The following is a 14,074-nucleotide window of genomic DNA, read 5'->3' on the forward strand; positions in this document are numbered from 1 at the left end:
ATCCCCTAGCAACACTGTGGCTGCATTACTCTCTCAGCCTAACAGAATTACTGTTGAAGTACTGCACATTCTTCTCGGCCGCCCACCCCATCTGCTGTTAATCAGATTAAATGGCTGCTGTCTGTACTGTTCTGACCAACAACATACACTCTAGCAGCAGTTCTACCTTTGTGTTACACACATACACTGGAAAATTAAGGAGAATTGACAGCTCGTATGCATGTTTGACCCTTACTTTGACATTAAAAAAAAACATCCAGTTTACAATTCATCTAAGAAAAAAAAAAAAAAGACAAGATATCTTACAAGTGAAAATATTTTTAATTTTTATCATTATCACCTTAAAAGTGATCAAACCCCAAGAAAACATTTAACACTCGAGTACAAACAGGATTCAGAAGTAGTATTTAAAGAGACGTGACAACTTTATAGAAAAAGCAGCCACTCAAGGATTTCCTGTGACTACTCATGCAAAAGTTCTTCCATAATATTTGAGGCGAAAGCAAATTCTGCAAAGCATATCTCCAAACAGGAAAACTACTCTTGAGCCACATTATTAACAGATATTCGTAAATAACTGATTCTTTTAAAGGAAATTAACAAAACATCTTTTTAGCATGAAAACATTCAAAACATATGCAAAAACAACAAAAAAGTGCAACTTTCAGAATTATCAGTGCTGGACAGAAAACATGCTGTTGAACCTTGAAGCTTGCTCTTTGCTCTGCCCTCTGCAACACACAATGACTTTATTCATCGGGTGAGTCTCTCTGAACAGATGATAGATGACACTTGGTTTATCCATCTGCATTCTTGAGTTAAATTAATATCTACTATTGTGCTGGACAGTAAAATCTGTGCACCTCATTCTATGTTTTATGCAACATCAAACAACAATTACCAGTGTTATGTTAGCATTCGCACATTAACCCCAGGCGGGTTTAGTGAGCAGGATTTCTTACCTTTTTTCTTCATATTTACATCTTCACTGGGCCCCTCAAGTCTCGAAACATCTTTGAGTACATGTCTCTCTGTTTGTCCAAGCTGTCTTTATAAGACCTAGAAAATTTACATTTTTTATATATAACTTGTTAGCTTGGGGCTAAGGCTAGCTTTTAAACAAAAACATCAGATGTACCTAACACTAAGAATATGTAAAGTTAAGTGCTGTATATTAAAGTCTAAGCTATAAATGAAAATATAATTATGCTTTAAATTAATGTAACAGTTATAAGTAAGTTAATATGCAGCCTTGTGCATTTAAAATACAAGATCAATAACTTATACGTGTGGCTGCAAAACAAAGCACAGACAACAGAATTCATTGTAAATACATAACAGAAGTTGATCTCACATCGCCACTTTCCTCAGGAGGTTGTTAATGTCACTGTCAAAGGGTCTCTTTGCCTGAGCAGTTATGAGGCAATCCTGGGCGCTCTCATACTCATGCAGCTCCAGGTACGCCTGACAGACATGACATCAGTGTGAACAATAGACTTATCTTTATTTACAGTATGAGCATGGAGGAGGAGGCCGCACATGATATATAGTTATATCTAAAACCAGACCAAATAATATATTTAACATCTAGGAAGATGTTACATGAGAATAACAAAAATGTTTGTCATTAGCAATTTTTCATTTTTCATTGTCATTGGCAATTTATCATTCATCGTAAACTTGAAAAATGCTCCAAGGACTGAATATATCTTTTGCCTGTGTCAAACCAACATTTAATCTTGTGCACTTCAGGGCCTGTGGGGATTTTTATCTGATGGTTTGGAAAACAAACAAAAGCCCAGACCAACCTGTCCACAGCGGAAAAGAGCCTTTGTGTTGGCTGAGTCTATCTCCAAGGCTTTGTTGCCATATTTCAGGGCTTTGTGCGGGCTGTCCAGACGGAGCTCAGTGAGAGAAAGGTTCAGATATAGAGGCAGCACAGCTGTCTTGATCCTCTCCTTCTCTGCATCACTCTGGGATTCCCTGCTCCCCAGCAGCGTCATTGCCTGTTTGCCAAGCAGAGAACCCAATACAAAATACATTTACCTCGAACAGTACACATGTAAAACAGAAGCACAGCAACCTCTTTAGCTTATAAAATGAACATGAGCAAGGCTTCTTTATCTTTACCACACTTCAAGATTTACCTGTTTATAGCGATCTTTGGCATTATGATAACGGCTCTGGTTGAAGAAGCGGTTGCCAAAGCTGCGTAGTGTGTTGACAACTTCAAGAAGCGTGGACAGAGGAGCAGTGTTCTGCTCCTCCTGAAGACAGAAAAGACGTAAAGCAATGTGAACTGACCAACTATACAAACACAAATACTGATTATTTATTATACCAGCTTTTGAAAATAAAAGCACTATTTAAAGTGGAATAAATTATAGGCTAATAAAAGTCTAAAAAGGAATTAATGTCAAGGTGCATCATCATATATAATGGGCTTCTGGAGGCAAAAATAAGATTTCTTAGTTTTCCCAACAACAATAACAACAGGGCACCTGCAGTCTCCCTACCGGACTCAGTGCGACAAAGTCGTCCACTTGTCCTGAGTTGAAAAAATCGAGGATCTGAACCTCATACAGAACCACAGCAGCAGCAGGAATGAACGGAGGACAACCCATGTCCCCGTAAGCATAGTGGGGCTGGAAAAGGAAACGAGAGAACTCTCCTTTCTGCATGGTCAGCAGACCCAGCTCCAGTCCAGCCAGTGTCACATCTGTTTGAGCAATCATTTTTCAATCAGTGAGAAAAGTTCTCCTGGAGACCACTATTTTTATAGGTTAACAGGAAAATTCATTTGAACCTTGAAAAAGAATTTCTGACCTCTCCCTAACTTCATCATCTGCGGGTATTTGAGGTTTGTGGTGGTTTCAAAAGGTTGGTCTGAATATTCCAGGAAACCAGAGTAATGGACTGTGTAAGAAAAAGAATGAAGAGAGGTAATGACAGAACAAAAACATGTGGGGGAAAAACTGTGTCAAGAGTTTATAGAACAAAACTGCACTTGTCAATACTCAATACTGAAGCATTTTGGGGTACAGGTGGGCCCTCTCCAGGCTGGACCACCTCCTTCAGGATCCCTCCGTCTCCAGAGATGTCATCCATCTGCAGGCGTAGATGGTCAAACGGACTCTAGACAATAGAAGAAAAAAAAAGCCCTGAGATGTGTACACACTATTTTCACAATCAAGTCAATCATGAGTAAAGTTGGATTTAAGCTCATAAGTATTAACCACTGCATTAGTTATTAGTGTGTGGCTAGTGTTCTTCTAATCATTCTCAAAACATATGGATACAACTAAATGGAAACATCAGTGAACATCATTGCACAGTGGAAAGTGCAGCCTTTTGATGTTGTTTTGTTGTTTGTCTCACAAGATTGATGCTGCTGTGATAGATGAGTTATTGTTTACAACAGAATTTATCTGTGCAAAATTTACTTGGTGCACATACAGTATGTATGTGTGTATTTTTTTAAGAACCTAAGCAGCTCCACAGGAACTTGAAGTAGCCATTTATTGGTTTCATGTAACAACAATGACCTCAACTAATGACTTTAACATTCAAGTCTGATGATGTTGCTGCACTAAATCCCCGGTGTCGCATCAGTGAGTAAGATGCTTGACTGAGCTGAAATATATCGGCTTTAACAAAACTTCACATCCTAAACCAACAACGTTACCAGAGATAATTCAACAATGCCGCATTTCACACCGACGACAAGGCACATTTTTATCTGTCGTTAAGGTACTGACTGATACTGAAATTTATGAGTAGTGTAACTAAATTCTGAGATTTTGTTTTTAATGGCTGACATTTCCTTTAGTTTGGAAACTGTCTGTGTAATGCAGAGGCTGAACTAGAGCCACAGCTGCCTCTCCTACAGACTGAAACTTTGATATCTGTCTTTTTTTAATGTCAACATTAGCATTAGCATTTAACTAGCTAGCTAAGAAACATGTTTTAGCTTACGGGGTTGCTCGTCCTCAGCCGCTCCTCAGTGTTTATTAACCTCCGGATACTGGATATTAACCCGTTGCCTGACATTTCACCGATGTATAAATTACTGCTGCTGTTAGAAATATTCCATACAAAGCGGGTAATTCAAACTGAAACTACAATTGCCTGCTTTGTTCTTTCTCTCAGGTGGGTCAGGACACCTTGATGACAAATGTGACTCAACTGTGGGCAGGCCGAATCCCAGACACCCCGAGTTTACTACTACTGCTGCTACTACAATCAATATCAGCTGATGATCAGCCATGATCAGCCATTTCTAAATAAAGTATATGATTAAAAAAAAAAAAAAAAATTTAAATTATAGTTGAACTGTTCTTGTCTTTTTTCATACATCTGTAGCTTGAGGCCTATGCCTTTGTGGGGAGATGTCCAAATGGTTGAAGTCAACACACTGATACACACAATGCAATCTTTTTGCACGAATTATTTAATGTTAATCCAATAGATTTTAACTAATATATACAACCAGCATTAAAATCATTATTTGTGGTGTAGATGTGACCTTTTCATAGCACCTAAACATGAAACCAACAGAATCCACTCACACTTAGACAAGTATGAGGAGATCAGGTTACAAAGGATTTGAATTTGTTCAGTTTTCTGACCACATGTGGCACAGATTTGACGTGATTTCTTCTTGTTATTTTCTTTATCAGACTACTACACTATAGACAGAACTAGTATGTAACACATTCTAAATATTACACTGATGGGAAATAGCTGACTTTAATCACTACTGCAAAAATATCACTCAGTAGATTTTCTGGTAGTACATATTTTATGGCTGTAAAATCCAGGCTTTTTACCGAATGCTAAAGGTGTCATTTTGTTACAGTATGAAGTTTGTAAAGAAAAAATATAAAACAATATTCAAACTGTACAGAATATGGTACAAAAAACACTGTTAAATAGTATATGAGCTATTTGTACAAGGACAATAAGTTAATGAACAGTTATCTAGCTGTCAAAGTGCATCTTGAGAGATATACTTTAGTGTTCATGAACCTTGCAAGGTGAACTCACTGGGATGCAACCAGACATGAGATTAACCTGTAAGCAATTTAAAAGCTTTTCTCATTGTGTTCATTAGAAGTTCTGCAGTTCAGCTGGATAGACAAAGTTGCTTCTGAAGAGTTTATAGGCCAAGAGCTGTCCTCCGAATATCATCATCACCAGGCCTGAACCTGCAGAGAGTGGGAGATTAAATAAACAAGAAGAAAGGGATCAATCAAAGGAAGGCTTGGAGGCCAGCAGCAGCTGTCCTCAAGAAGCCTGAATCCTAAGGCATGCAGGAAGTGAGCAATAGAGAGTCTGGGAACAGGAAAAAATACTATCTTAGATGGATTGAAAGGAGCTGGAGAGTAACAGATGGTGGAGTTTTTCGTGTTCTGCAATTGGGATTGGAGACAGATAAGGAAACACATGGGGTCGCAGACAGAAAGATGATCAGGAAGAAATATAAAACTTACCCAGAGCAATCCACCAGTGCTCAGCTGAAGGGAAATCTGACATCACTGCAAACATACAACACAGAAACTGTGTAAAATGTAGCCCACACTCTACTGTCCATAAAATTCATTGAACAGATCCACACAGTCACTTTAGCCAAGAGTGAAACACACACAAAAGAAGGATGCAGGTTTAAGATGTTTGGGCGTCTTTCAATTTTAATTTTTGAAAATGATTTTAGTTTGTATTCTTTTACTTGAATCTGCTGGTGGATTCATAAATGTCTAGTGCCTGTAAACTTTGAACTACAGCCACTACATCCGGTTACATAACCAGGCCTCCAATCCTATCAGCTGTTCCGCTCTATTGATCCACTTTGTGTATGTGTGTCTGTGTGTGTGATTACCTGCCACAGTCATCGCAACATGCAGCAATGTGACAGTTATAGCGTAATCCCAGACCCACTCCTCTACGATCCAGGCAAACACCAGCCCTCCTAAAACATAGGTCACTTCTGTGGAAATTACACCAACTGGAAGGAGAGGGGGAAAAATATGTTAAAGTTGCTCTTCGCTTGTATTCTGTCTGTAGGTTTACTTTTACATTTAACTGCCATATCATATTATATATGTTATCATAGTTTACAACAGGAAGAAACACATCAGACACAATAAAAATATATTTTCCTCATCAGTGCTCTTGATATTGGGAAGCGACTGGAATCTCTCTGTTCATGTGACACAAAAATAGAGATTTCTTTATCTTCTATCAAATATGAGTCTCTTACATGAATATCACAATACTATTAGCTGACTCAGGTTAGGTGCAGTTGTGATGATGTTGTACTAGTGTTATGTTAACAGATGTTTTTCCACAGCAGACATATTTGACTTTTCATTGCAGGAGAAAGCACGCATTACATCAGAGCTCTGGAGCTGAAACACTTAATTGGATTGCAGTCATCATTAATTTATGTTGTTAATTACACTTGTGTTTTTCCTGCTATCATAATGTCTGTTCTGATAAACACCACGGATAAAACGTGTTTTTTGAAGTGGAAGAAAGTTACACTAGGAGTGATATGACACCACATATGACACTACGCCAAAAGATGCGTAGAATTACTTGAACTTTAAACCATAACAGGACTTGACTTAGCGTATTTAATAACTGACATTCACAGATCCTTGTCATCTCAGCTCATTATACACCTGACAATACAGGATCAGATTGTGACTTGTCCAGATTCCCACCACGACAGGCAGCAAAATGCTTAATATACAGTAACTGAGATGTCTTCAATTAGTCAAACTCACTCACTCTAAACCTTGTTGCACTGAAGACAGATCAGTCAGACAAACAAACAACTGCAGTGGAAGGCGGATTCAGATTTTTCACTAAGTCAAAGATACTACAAGATAACAATACTTTGGTAGAAGGAAAAGCTCCAGTGTAGCTGCTGTTGGGCTGGAGGTGAGGGTACTGTCAGGCAGGTTAATACAGAATTATGTGTCGTATTTTACAAACTGATTAATTATTTTGTTTGTAAAACCGGAATTTGCCAAAGAACAGCTTTCAAATTGATGGAGTGGTGTAAAAAGTACAATATTTGCCTCTGAAATGTAGTGAGATAGTATTAAAAAGTAGCATAAAACTGAAATACTACCTTAATATTTTACAATACTTGAGTAAATGTACTTGGTTCTACTCCATCTCTGATACTCACCCAGGTACTTGGGGTTCTGCCATGACGGTTGTGTTGTGTAGTCAAACGGAGCCAACAAGCTGTTGATCTCGTGAACCCTAGAGACACAACAAGATGAAAAAAATGTGCACAAGCAGCAAACAGGAGCAAAATTTCTAGGCCGGTCTGACTCCCAGTAGGTTTAATTAATGTTTGTGTTTGTGTTTGATGTGCTGAGCGTACCTGAGCAGTCCGATGCAGAGACTGACCACGATGTAGTAGAGAGAGTAGAAGCACACCATGCACATCAACAGATTCTGCAGGACGACCTGAGGAGAGGAGAGGACAGAAAACTAAACATTATACTATAACCTGCTGACTCTTAATGACCCCACAGGAATTTTATTTTATTTAAAACATGCTGTGTTTTAAAGGCGGCAGGTTTCCTGTAGTTCAGAGTTTCGTCCTGAGGGAGAGTGCAGAAAAGACTCTTTCTTATCTATAAAGTCAGTTGCTGATATCGTTTAATACTTGATTTATATTGTACTATGGTATATTACATCTTACTGCCAGTCAGTTGTTATTTGATCTTCCCTTCATTTGACTGTCGAAAAAAGATATAATTACTCCTTATGCTGATAAAATATCAGAATCAATTACATATATGAGAACTTCCTCCCCCTGTGGCGATGCTTGCTTCATATAAACAAAGCAATAACAGAGAGAGAGAGAGAGAGAGAGAGAGAGAGAGAGAGAGAGAGAGAGAGAGACTATAAAGACCAAGAGAAACATAAACCTTTATGCCAGTGTTTTTAATCTGAATAGAAAACTCTACATTTCATGTGTCGCAAAGCTGCTTCTCTCCTCCATTTCCTCCTTCTGTTCATGACCCAGAAAACTAACGCTCATGACAGCAGACAGCAGCAGACAGTCGGCGCTTGCTTGCTAAAGTCTCCTTTCATAGATGATTAACTGCAGCCTTTAAGGGAAATGAGTTACATGACACCCTCGGAGGAGAGATAAGAGACCTTTTGTCACAGCTGACATTTGGGGTTGTCAAACACAGGTGTGACTAATTACATTAATAATGGGCTGCATTCCAGTCAGGTGCGCCGGTGCTGGGGCCTGCGCGCTGGCTAATACTTGGCTCACTGTCACACCTTAAAGGAATGGAGATACCGTTAATCTTATTAGTTACACCTGTGCTTTCCCTGCTGTGACAGAGAGCACAGATAAGATGAAAGAACAACTTTCACTACACATTTCTCCAAATGTGTTGCACTTGAGTTGAGATCTTGTTACATGTCATGATGAGCAGTGACTATTAAGTCTTCATTTATTAATTAATCTGTAATTTTTATTATTATTTGGTTTATGTTTTCGCTTTTATAATGGAAGAAAATAGTGAGTGTCAAATACTTTGGTTTATGACCATTCTCATTAGCCTCAGCTGCACGTTGTAGTAGCAAATGTATGCATGCAAATGTAGCTAAATATTAGCATGTTAGCATGTTGACATTCACATTTAACTCAAAGCATCACTGTGCCTAATTACAACCTCCCAAATTCATTAGCATGGTCGTAGATTCAAGTGATCAACTAACTGTTTCAGCACTAATGACTATAGCATTTCATTTAGAGTTTATCTGTTGACATGACATTGTCTCGTTTATGATGCTAAGGTGCATTAACTACTTTAGTTTCATCCTCCTGTACTACTTTTTGCCTCCTCCTCTCCTACTCCAGGTTACTGGAAAATAGAGGTGACAAAACATCACAGGAATTCATGTCTGTATCCTGAGGCGGTGATTATAAATTGTGATTTGTTTTTAAACTGTGGCCCACATTTAATTTGGCCAGCTCAGTTGGAGCCACATGGGATCTATTTTTGTGCCCTGACCAGACAGGATGTGGGTGTGTCTGAAAGCAGGAAAGTAGCTGAGCTCATGCTAATACCCTCAGAGACAGCTAAACACCTTAGCTAACTCTCTGGTGTGTTTTTGTCATCTTCCGACCAGACAGTACTTTAACAAAAAAAAGACAGGTTTGAGACTTCAAATTCCCCGCTCAGCCCTGTTGAGTTTTGGTTGATTACTGAAAACCATGGAAGTAAGAAACAACAGTCTACTTGAGACAAACCTTATAAACTACACAGTTAAATGCTGAGTATAACTGTAACGAGGATGACATAATTCAAATACCAGTCAACAAACTGGAATAAATTGCCTGTTGTACTCCATTAAACGGCATGCAGCAGATGAAGTAAAGCCTAAACAATGGCAGCTCCGTAAATACTACATTGTCTTCAAGTAATCTAGTGGATTAGGTTACTAATGTTAAAAATCTATGAAAACAGACAGTACATTTGGTTACCAAGTACCAAATTATCTCTATTAGACATATTGATAAACCCCTTGCTGTGCATTGAGCCTCTGCCACCTTACAGGCGACTACAACGACAGACCGTAACTTTCTCTCCTAGCACATTTCCTACATTGTACAGAGTGTCCTTACCCAGGTATCACTGGGTGTAGTCTTGAGGGAGAAGGGTCCATGGCGTTTTATGAGTGTGAATCCACAACAACGACAGCAGTAGTCCAACAACATGAATGGCTGCTGGTCTATATGAGAGTATCTAGGCTACATGTGTTGTGTTTGTGTGTATGAGAGCATGTTCGGGGTAGGGTGGGTGTGGGGATTAGAAGAAATGGGATTACTACTAAGTAAGTACTGAGTAAATCCCAAAAGGGATAAAGTTGAACATAGTCTAGTATAGGTGTGCTCAAATACACATGATCCAAAAGAAGGAAACTGGTTTTGAGATTCAATACTTCAGGAGGCGCTGCTGTCCCTTCTGTTCTCATCCCTCCATCACGTCATTCAACTCTTTCCTCTTTCTACCATCCTTCTTCTTTTTCAGGTCTCCCATTGTGTCTATCTTGTTTTCTTTCTTCCACCACATCCTTCTCCTCTCCTCTCCCTTCCATCCTTCTGTTACTGCTTCATCTCCTACAAATACACTCTCCAAAGTAAAAGCATAAAGCAGGAGAACAGTTTGTGGGTATAAAGTAGAGCTGTCTTTTGTCTTTTAGTAGGATGAAAATAAACTATTTGAATATATCACCCTGTGCTTTGGGGAACTGTGATTTGAGTTTTTCACAATTTTACAAAATTTTATGGACACAACAATTCATGACTAATTATGGAAATACTTGTTGCAACCCTGTAGTGTAAAAAAGACATTTTCCACAACAAAATCAACTGACTGAGCTCCTGATACCAACACACAACAACTTAACATGACCTTCACATGTATTTTGAAGGTGTGTCGTGCTTGTAATGCAATCAAAACATCAAGAACGACCCTACTACACATCTTTCTAGCAGTTCTTCACATGAACACAAGGCGGTAGCACAGACTCACAAGCACAGAGAGAACAGCTCCACCAATGACAACAAGAACGCCACATTCACAGGACTGGAAGCAACAGATAAGATGCACCATTCAAATGTAGATTTCTGATATAAGCGTCATAAATCATTTTCCTCTGTGTTTATTTTTTAACAGAACAGAGGGAGAATCTGAAGCGGAGCGACAGAGAGAGAGAGAGAGAGAGAGAGAGAGAGAGAGAGAGAGATGAATAGAGAGAGAGAGAGAGAGAGAGAGAGAGCTTTCAGCTGCTGATCATCCATCATCTGTTCATGAAAATAAAGAGCAAGGGGGTGAAAAGAGAGCTAGAGAGTAGTGAAGAAAGCGATGGAGACAAAGTCAATGCAGACACGAAGACAGTTCAACATTTCCTGTCTGCCTCCAAAAATAGCTAAAGAAACTCAACTCTTCAGCGTCACAGCCTGCGCATGTCTCTATGTCTGTGTGTGTGTGTGTGTGTGGTAAGGTATATGCACGTGTGCCTTTGTATGAGTGTGGGGTACCACGTAACCTGCATCATTGTAACCATAGTGATGGAGAGCACAGGAGTTAGGGCACATGCAGAACAAGACGTCATAACTATTCTTCTCCAAGTATATGTGTGTGTGTGTGTGTGTGTGTGTGTGTGTGTGTGTGTGTGGTCTGGTTTTTTTTTTTTACTATAAAGCTCAGAGGAAACTAATCATACATATCTCTCAATATGCTTTTCCAATATAGGACTGAGAGATATTGGATCAATGATTCATTTTACTTTGATGTTAAAGTCCTTTCATTATCGTGCAGTGGTGTCGTTCCTTCCTCTGTGTAAGTGCAGTAATGACAACAGATGCTGACAGATAGGATTGCACACATTCAACAACTGGGATTAAAAGAAAAGTTCAACGTTTTATTTTCATATATACGTGCTTTAGCTGAGTTAGATGATAAGACTGATGCTACTCTTTACGTCTGTATGATAAATATGGGCAGCCAGTTAGCTTAGCTTAGCTTAAAGACTGGAGGCAGGGGGAAAAGGCTAGCCTTGCTCTGTTCAAAGCTAACAAAATCCAGGAAATAAGCCTCCCTGTAAACAGTGATATGTCATTTTTACACTTTGTTTTTTTGTAGAGATTAAATCAATGAGATATAAATGTTAGTATTAGTGAGCTTTAGAGGCGCTATTAGGTAGACTTTGTTACCCTTGAAGAGAATTAGACCAGCTGATAAACATGACAATTTCAAAAACACATTATCACCATGGTGACCCTAAATCCTTGTCTCAGTACCACATAGCCCAAGCTTAGCAGGGGTGAAATAACAAGAGCAGTGAAACATTTGCAGGACTTATGAATTATTAAGCTCGCACTAAACCTCAAATGACAAACATTTTTGCAAGGAGTCAAAATAAAATAAGCTATAATACTGGCAGCCTGTTTCCTTCAAAAAAAATTAAGTTAAAACAAATGAAACAGTTGCAGTACATTTAGAAACCTCTCTGAAACACGCTGCCAGTTCAAAGCCTATGAAGTATGAAAAAATGGGACTGATAAAGACAATTCAACAGTGAGCTCCTGTACCTAGAGAGTCTGTTTACAACTCAGGAGCGAGTTTAAACAATCTGTGATTTATCCATGGAGGCAGAGAAATGAACACACTGATCTTCTCATGATGCGTTTTCTTTTTTAATTTTTTCAAAATCAGTTCAACACACAGACAGGGGGAGAGAACACAGCGGATCATTGACCTACATGTCAGCATGGAGTGATGTAGGAGCTGAGAGGATGCAATTTCCATTCAGCGCGTGTGTGTGTTGTGTGTGTGTAGTACAGGCTTTTATGTCCCACAAACACAGTGAGACCTCGTAATTCATTCAAGATACAAAAATAGGCAACACTAACTAGAAGGGAAGAGAGGAGAGGGTTTCCAGGACGAAGAGAGAAAAACATGTATTTTGATCATTGGGTTTGAACAGTTTTTTTTGGTTTTGGACAAAACAAGATTTCACCTTTGATTTCTGACATTTTATAGAACAAATGATTAATATATCATGAAAATAATCACTAGTTGTCTAACATATTCCTTTCCTCCTCTGGACAATTCTCCAATCCCTAAACCTGAAATTACCTCTGTAAACCTCCCGTTGGCTCTCACCACTCCCCTGGCCTGTCAATCATCTTTTCATCCACTGACATACTCTCATTTCAAATGATCAAAAATACTCGAAACACACCTCTCTTATTTTCACCTCCTCTGCTTGTCCTTCCTCCCCAAGTCTTCCCTCTTTCCCCTGTCCTCCATCTTCCCCATTTTCTCTCCTCCCCCTCTTTCCTCTCGACTAAAGCTTCCCTTTAATAATTGAGCTGCAGACTCTTGACCACAACTGCTTACAATAAGTAGCCTATAACACAAAAAGCCAACACATTTTGCAAATTCCATAATCCCAAGTGGGCTTGTAAACACAAAATGTGACCGTCAACAATATAAGGCTTTGTTTTTCCTCGCCATTCTCTCCCACACTCTCTCTCTCCGCATCTCGGCTCTTGCCGTCTTCCTGTCGTTCTGTTTCTCTCTGCCCCTATCTACTCTGTTTTCATTTCGATCCTTTATGGAATGTAAATACAGCAACCGACTGACCACTGCACCAGGGATACTTCGACTTCAACATGAACCTCAACTAGCTGCTGGTACTGTATAAGTCTTGCCACATGCATTAGCTTGTGCGTCAAGACCACAAAAAAACAGAAAGAGCTGGGAAGTGTTGATGCTTGAGGACTCCACGGGGTCATTGTTAGTGTGTGTGGTACAGAGTGGGTGCTATAATAAGACATATGGTCCGGGTTAAGGTTAGGCATGTCATGGTCAAGGTTTGAGGTCCAGGAGTGTCCTAATGATTGTGTCTGAGTGTTTCTTCTGTGTGCACATGCTCAGCTATATGACTCTGCCCTCAGGGTGTTCATTTCTTACCAACTTAATCTCAGCCATCTGAACAAATAATAGTCCCTCTGTCTCACTCTCACACACACACCACCCACACATACAGACACACACACACATACACACTTATAGTTTATTGCTCAAAAATCTGCCCAAATGTCTGTCTTACATTCTGCTTACCTCGCTCCAGCTCATGTACTTTCACTGAGTAACTTCCAGCAAGTAAATACAGGAAATAACACACATGCCAACATCTGCAACATTTTTGCTGCCCTCTGTGTGTGTGTGTGTGTGTGTGTGTGGAGACAGAGAAACTGGACAAAAACACAGCGCTCAGAGATTGTTAATAACTCCTAACCTCTGAGGTCTTGATGTATATCTCACATGAACACACCAGGAGTAACTTATGCCAACGCTGCTGCTGTCAGACACATAAAACATACTTTTCTTGCTAATACTGTAGTCAAAACCCTGCTGCTTATTGCTCTCATAGAAATACATTTAACACCACAAGATGATCCATTTTTTTCTCCTTGCTGTACATCAGCAAGACCTCTCTCTGTGTTGTCCCCGAA

The 14,074-nt window shown here is 39.3% G+C and overlaps 2 protein-coding genes across 2 annotated transcripts; both read right to left on the reverse strand.

Moving 5' to 3' along the window:
• Positions 1–486: 486 nt before the first annotated feature.
• fkbp6 (FK506 binding protein 6) lies at positions 487–4,050 on the reverse strand. The gene is made up of 9 exons (XM_022765409.1): positions 3,976–4,050; positions 3,018–3,135; positions 2,827–2,916; positions 2,517–2,719; positions 2,148–2,267; positions 1,809–2,006; positions 1,355–1,464; positions 963–1,059; positions 487–731 (listed from the first exon to the last, which is right to left on the reverse strand). Exons 1-8 carry the CDS (start codon positions 4,048–4,050, stop codon positions 978–980), a joined length of 996 nt encoding a protein of 331 aa, XP_022621130.1. The 3' UTR covers positions 487–731; positions 963–977.
• Positions 4,051–4,494: 444 nt separating this feature from the next.
• Positions 4,495–9,764, reverse strand: tmem244 (transmembrane protein 244). The gene is made up of 6 exons (XM_022737884.1): positions 9,671–9,764; positions 7,400–7,485; positions 7,199–7,275; positions 5,879–6,004; positions 5,493–5,537; positions 4,495–5,207 (listed from the first exon to the last, which is right to left on the reverse strand). Exons 1-6 carry the CDS (start codon positions 9,761–9,763, stop codon positions 5,110–5,112), a joined length of 525 nt encoding a protein of 174 aa, XP_022593605.1. The 5' UTR covers position 9,764; the 3' UTR covers positions 4,495–5,109.
• Between the last annotated feature and the right edge of the window lie 4,310 nt (positions 9,765–14,074).

Source organism: Seriola dumerili, unplaced genomic scaffold (genome assembly GCF_002260705.1).
Source record: "Seriola dumerili isolate Sdu_G_001 unplaced genomic scaffold, Sdu_1.0 BDQW01000025.1, whole genome shotgun sequence".
Classification (NCBI taxonomy): domain Eukaryota; kingdom Metazoa; phylum Chordata; class Actinopteri; order Carangiformes; family Carangidae; genus Seriola; species Seriola dumerili.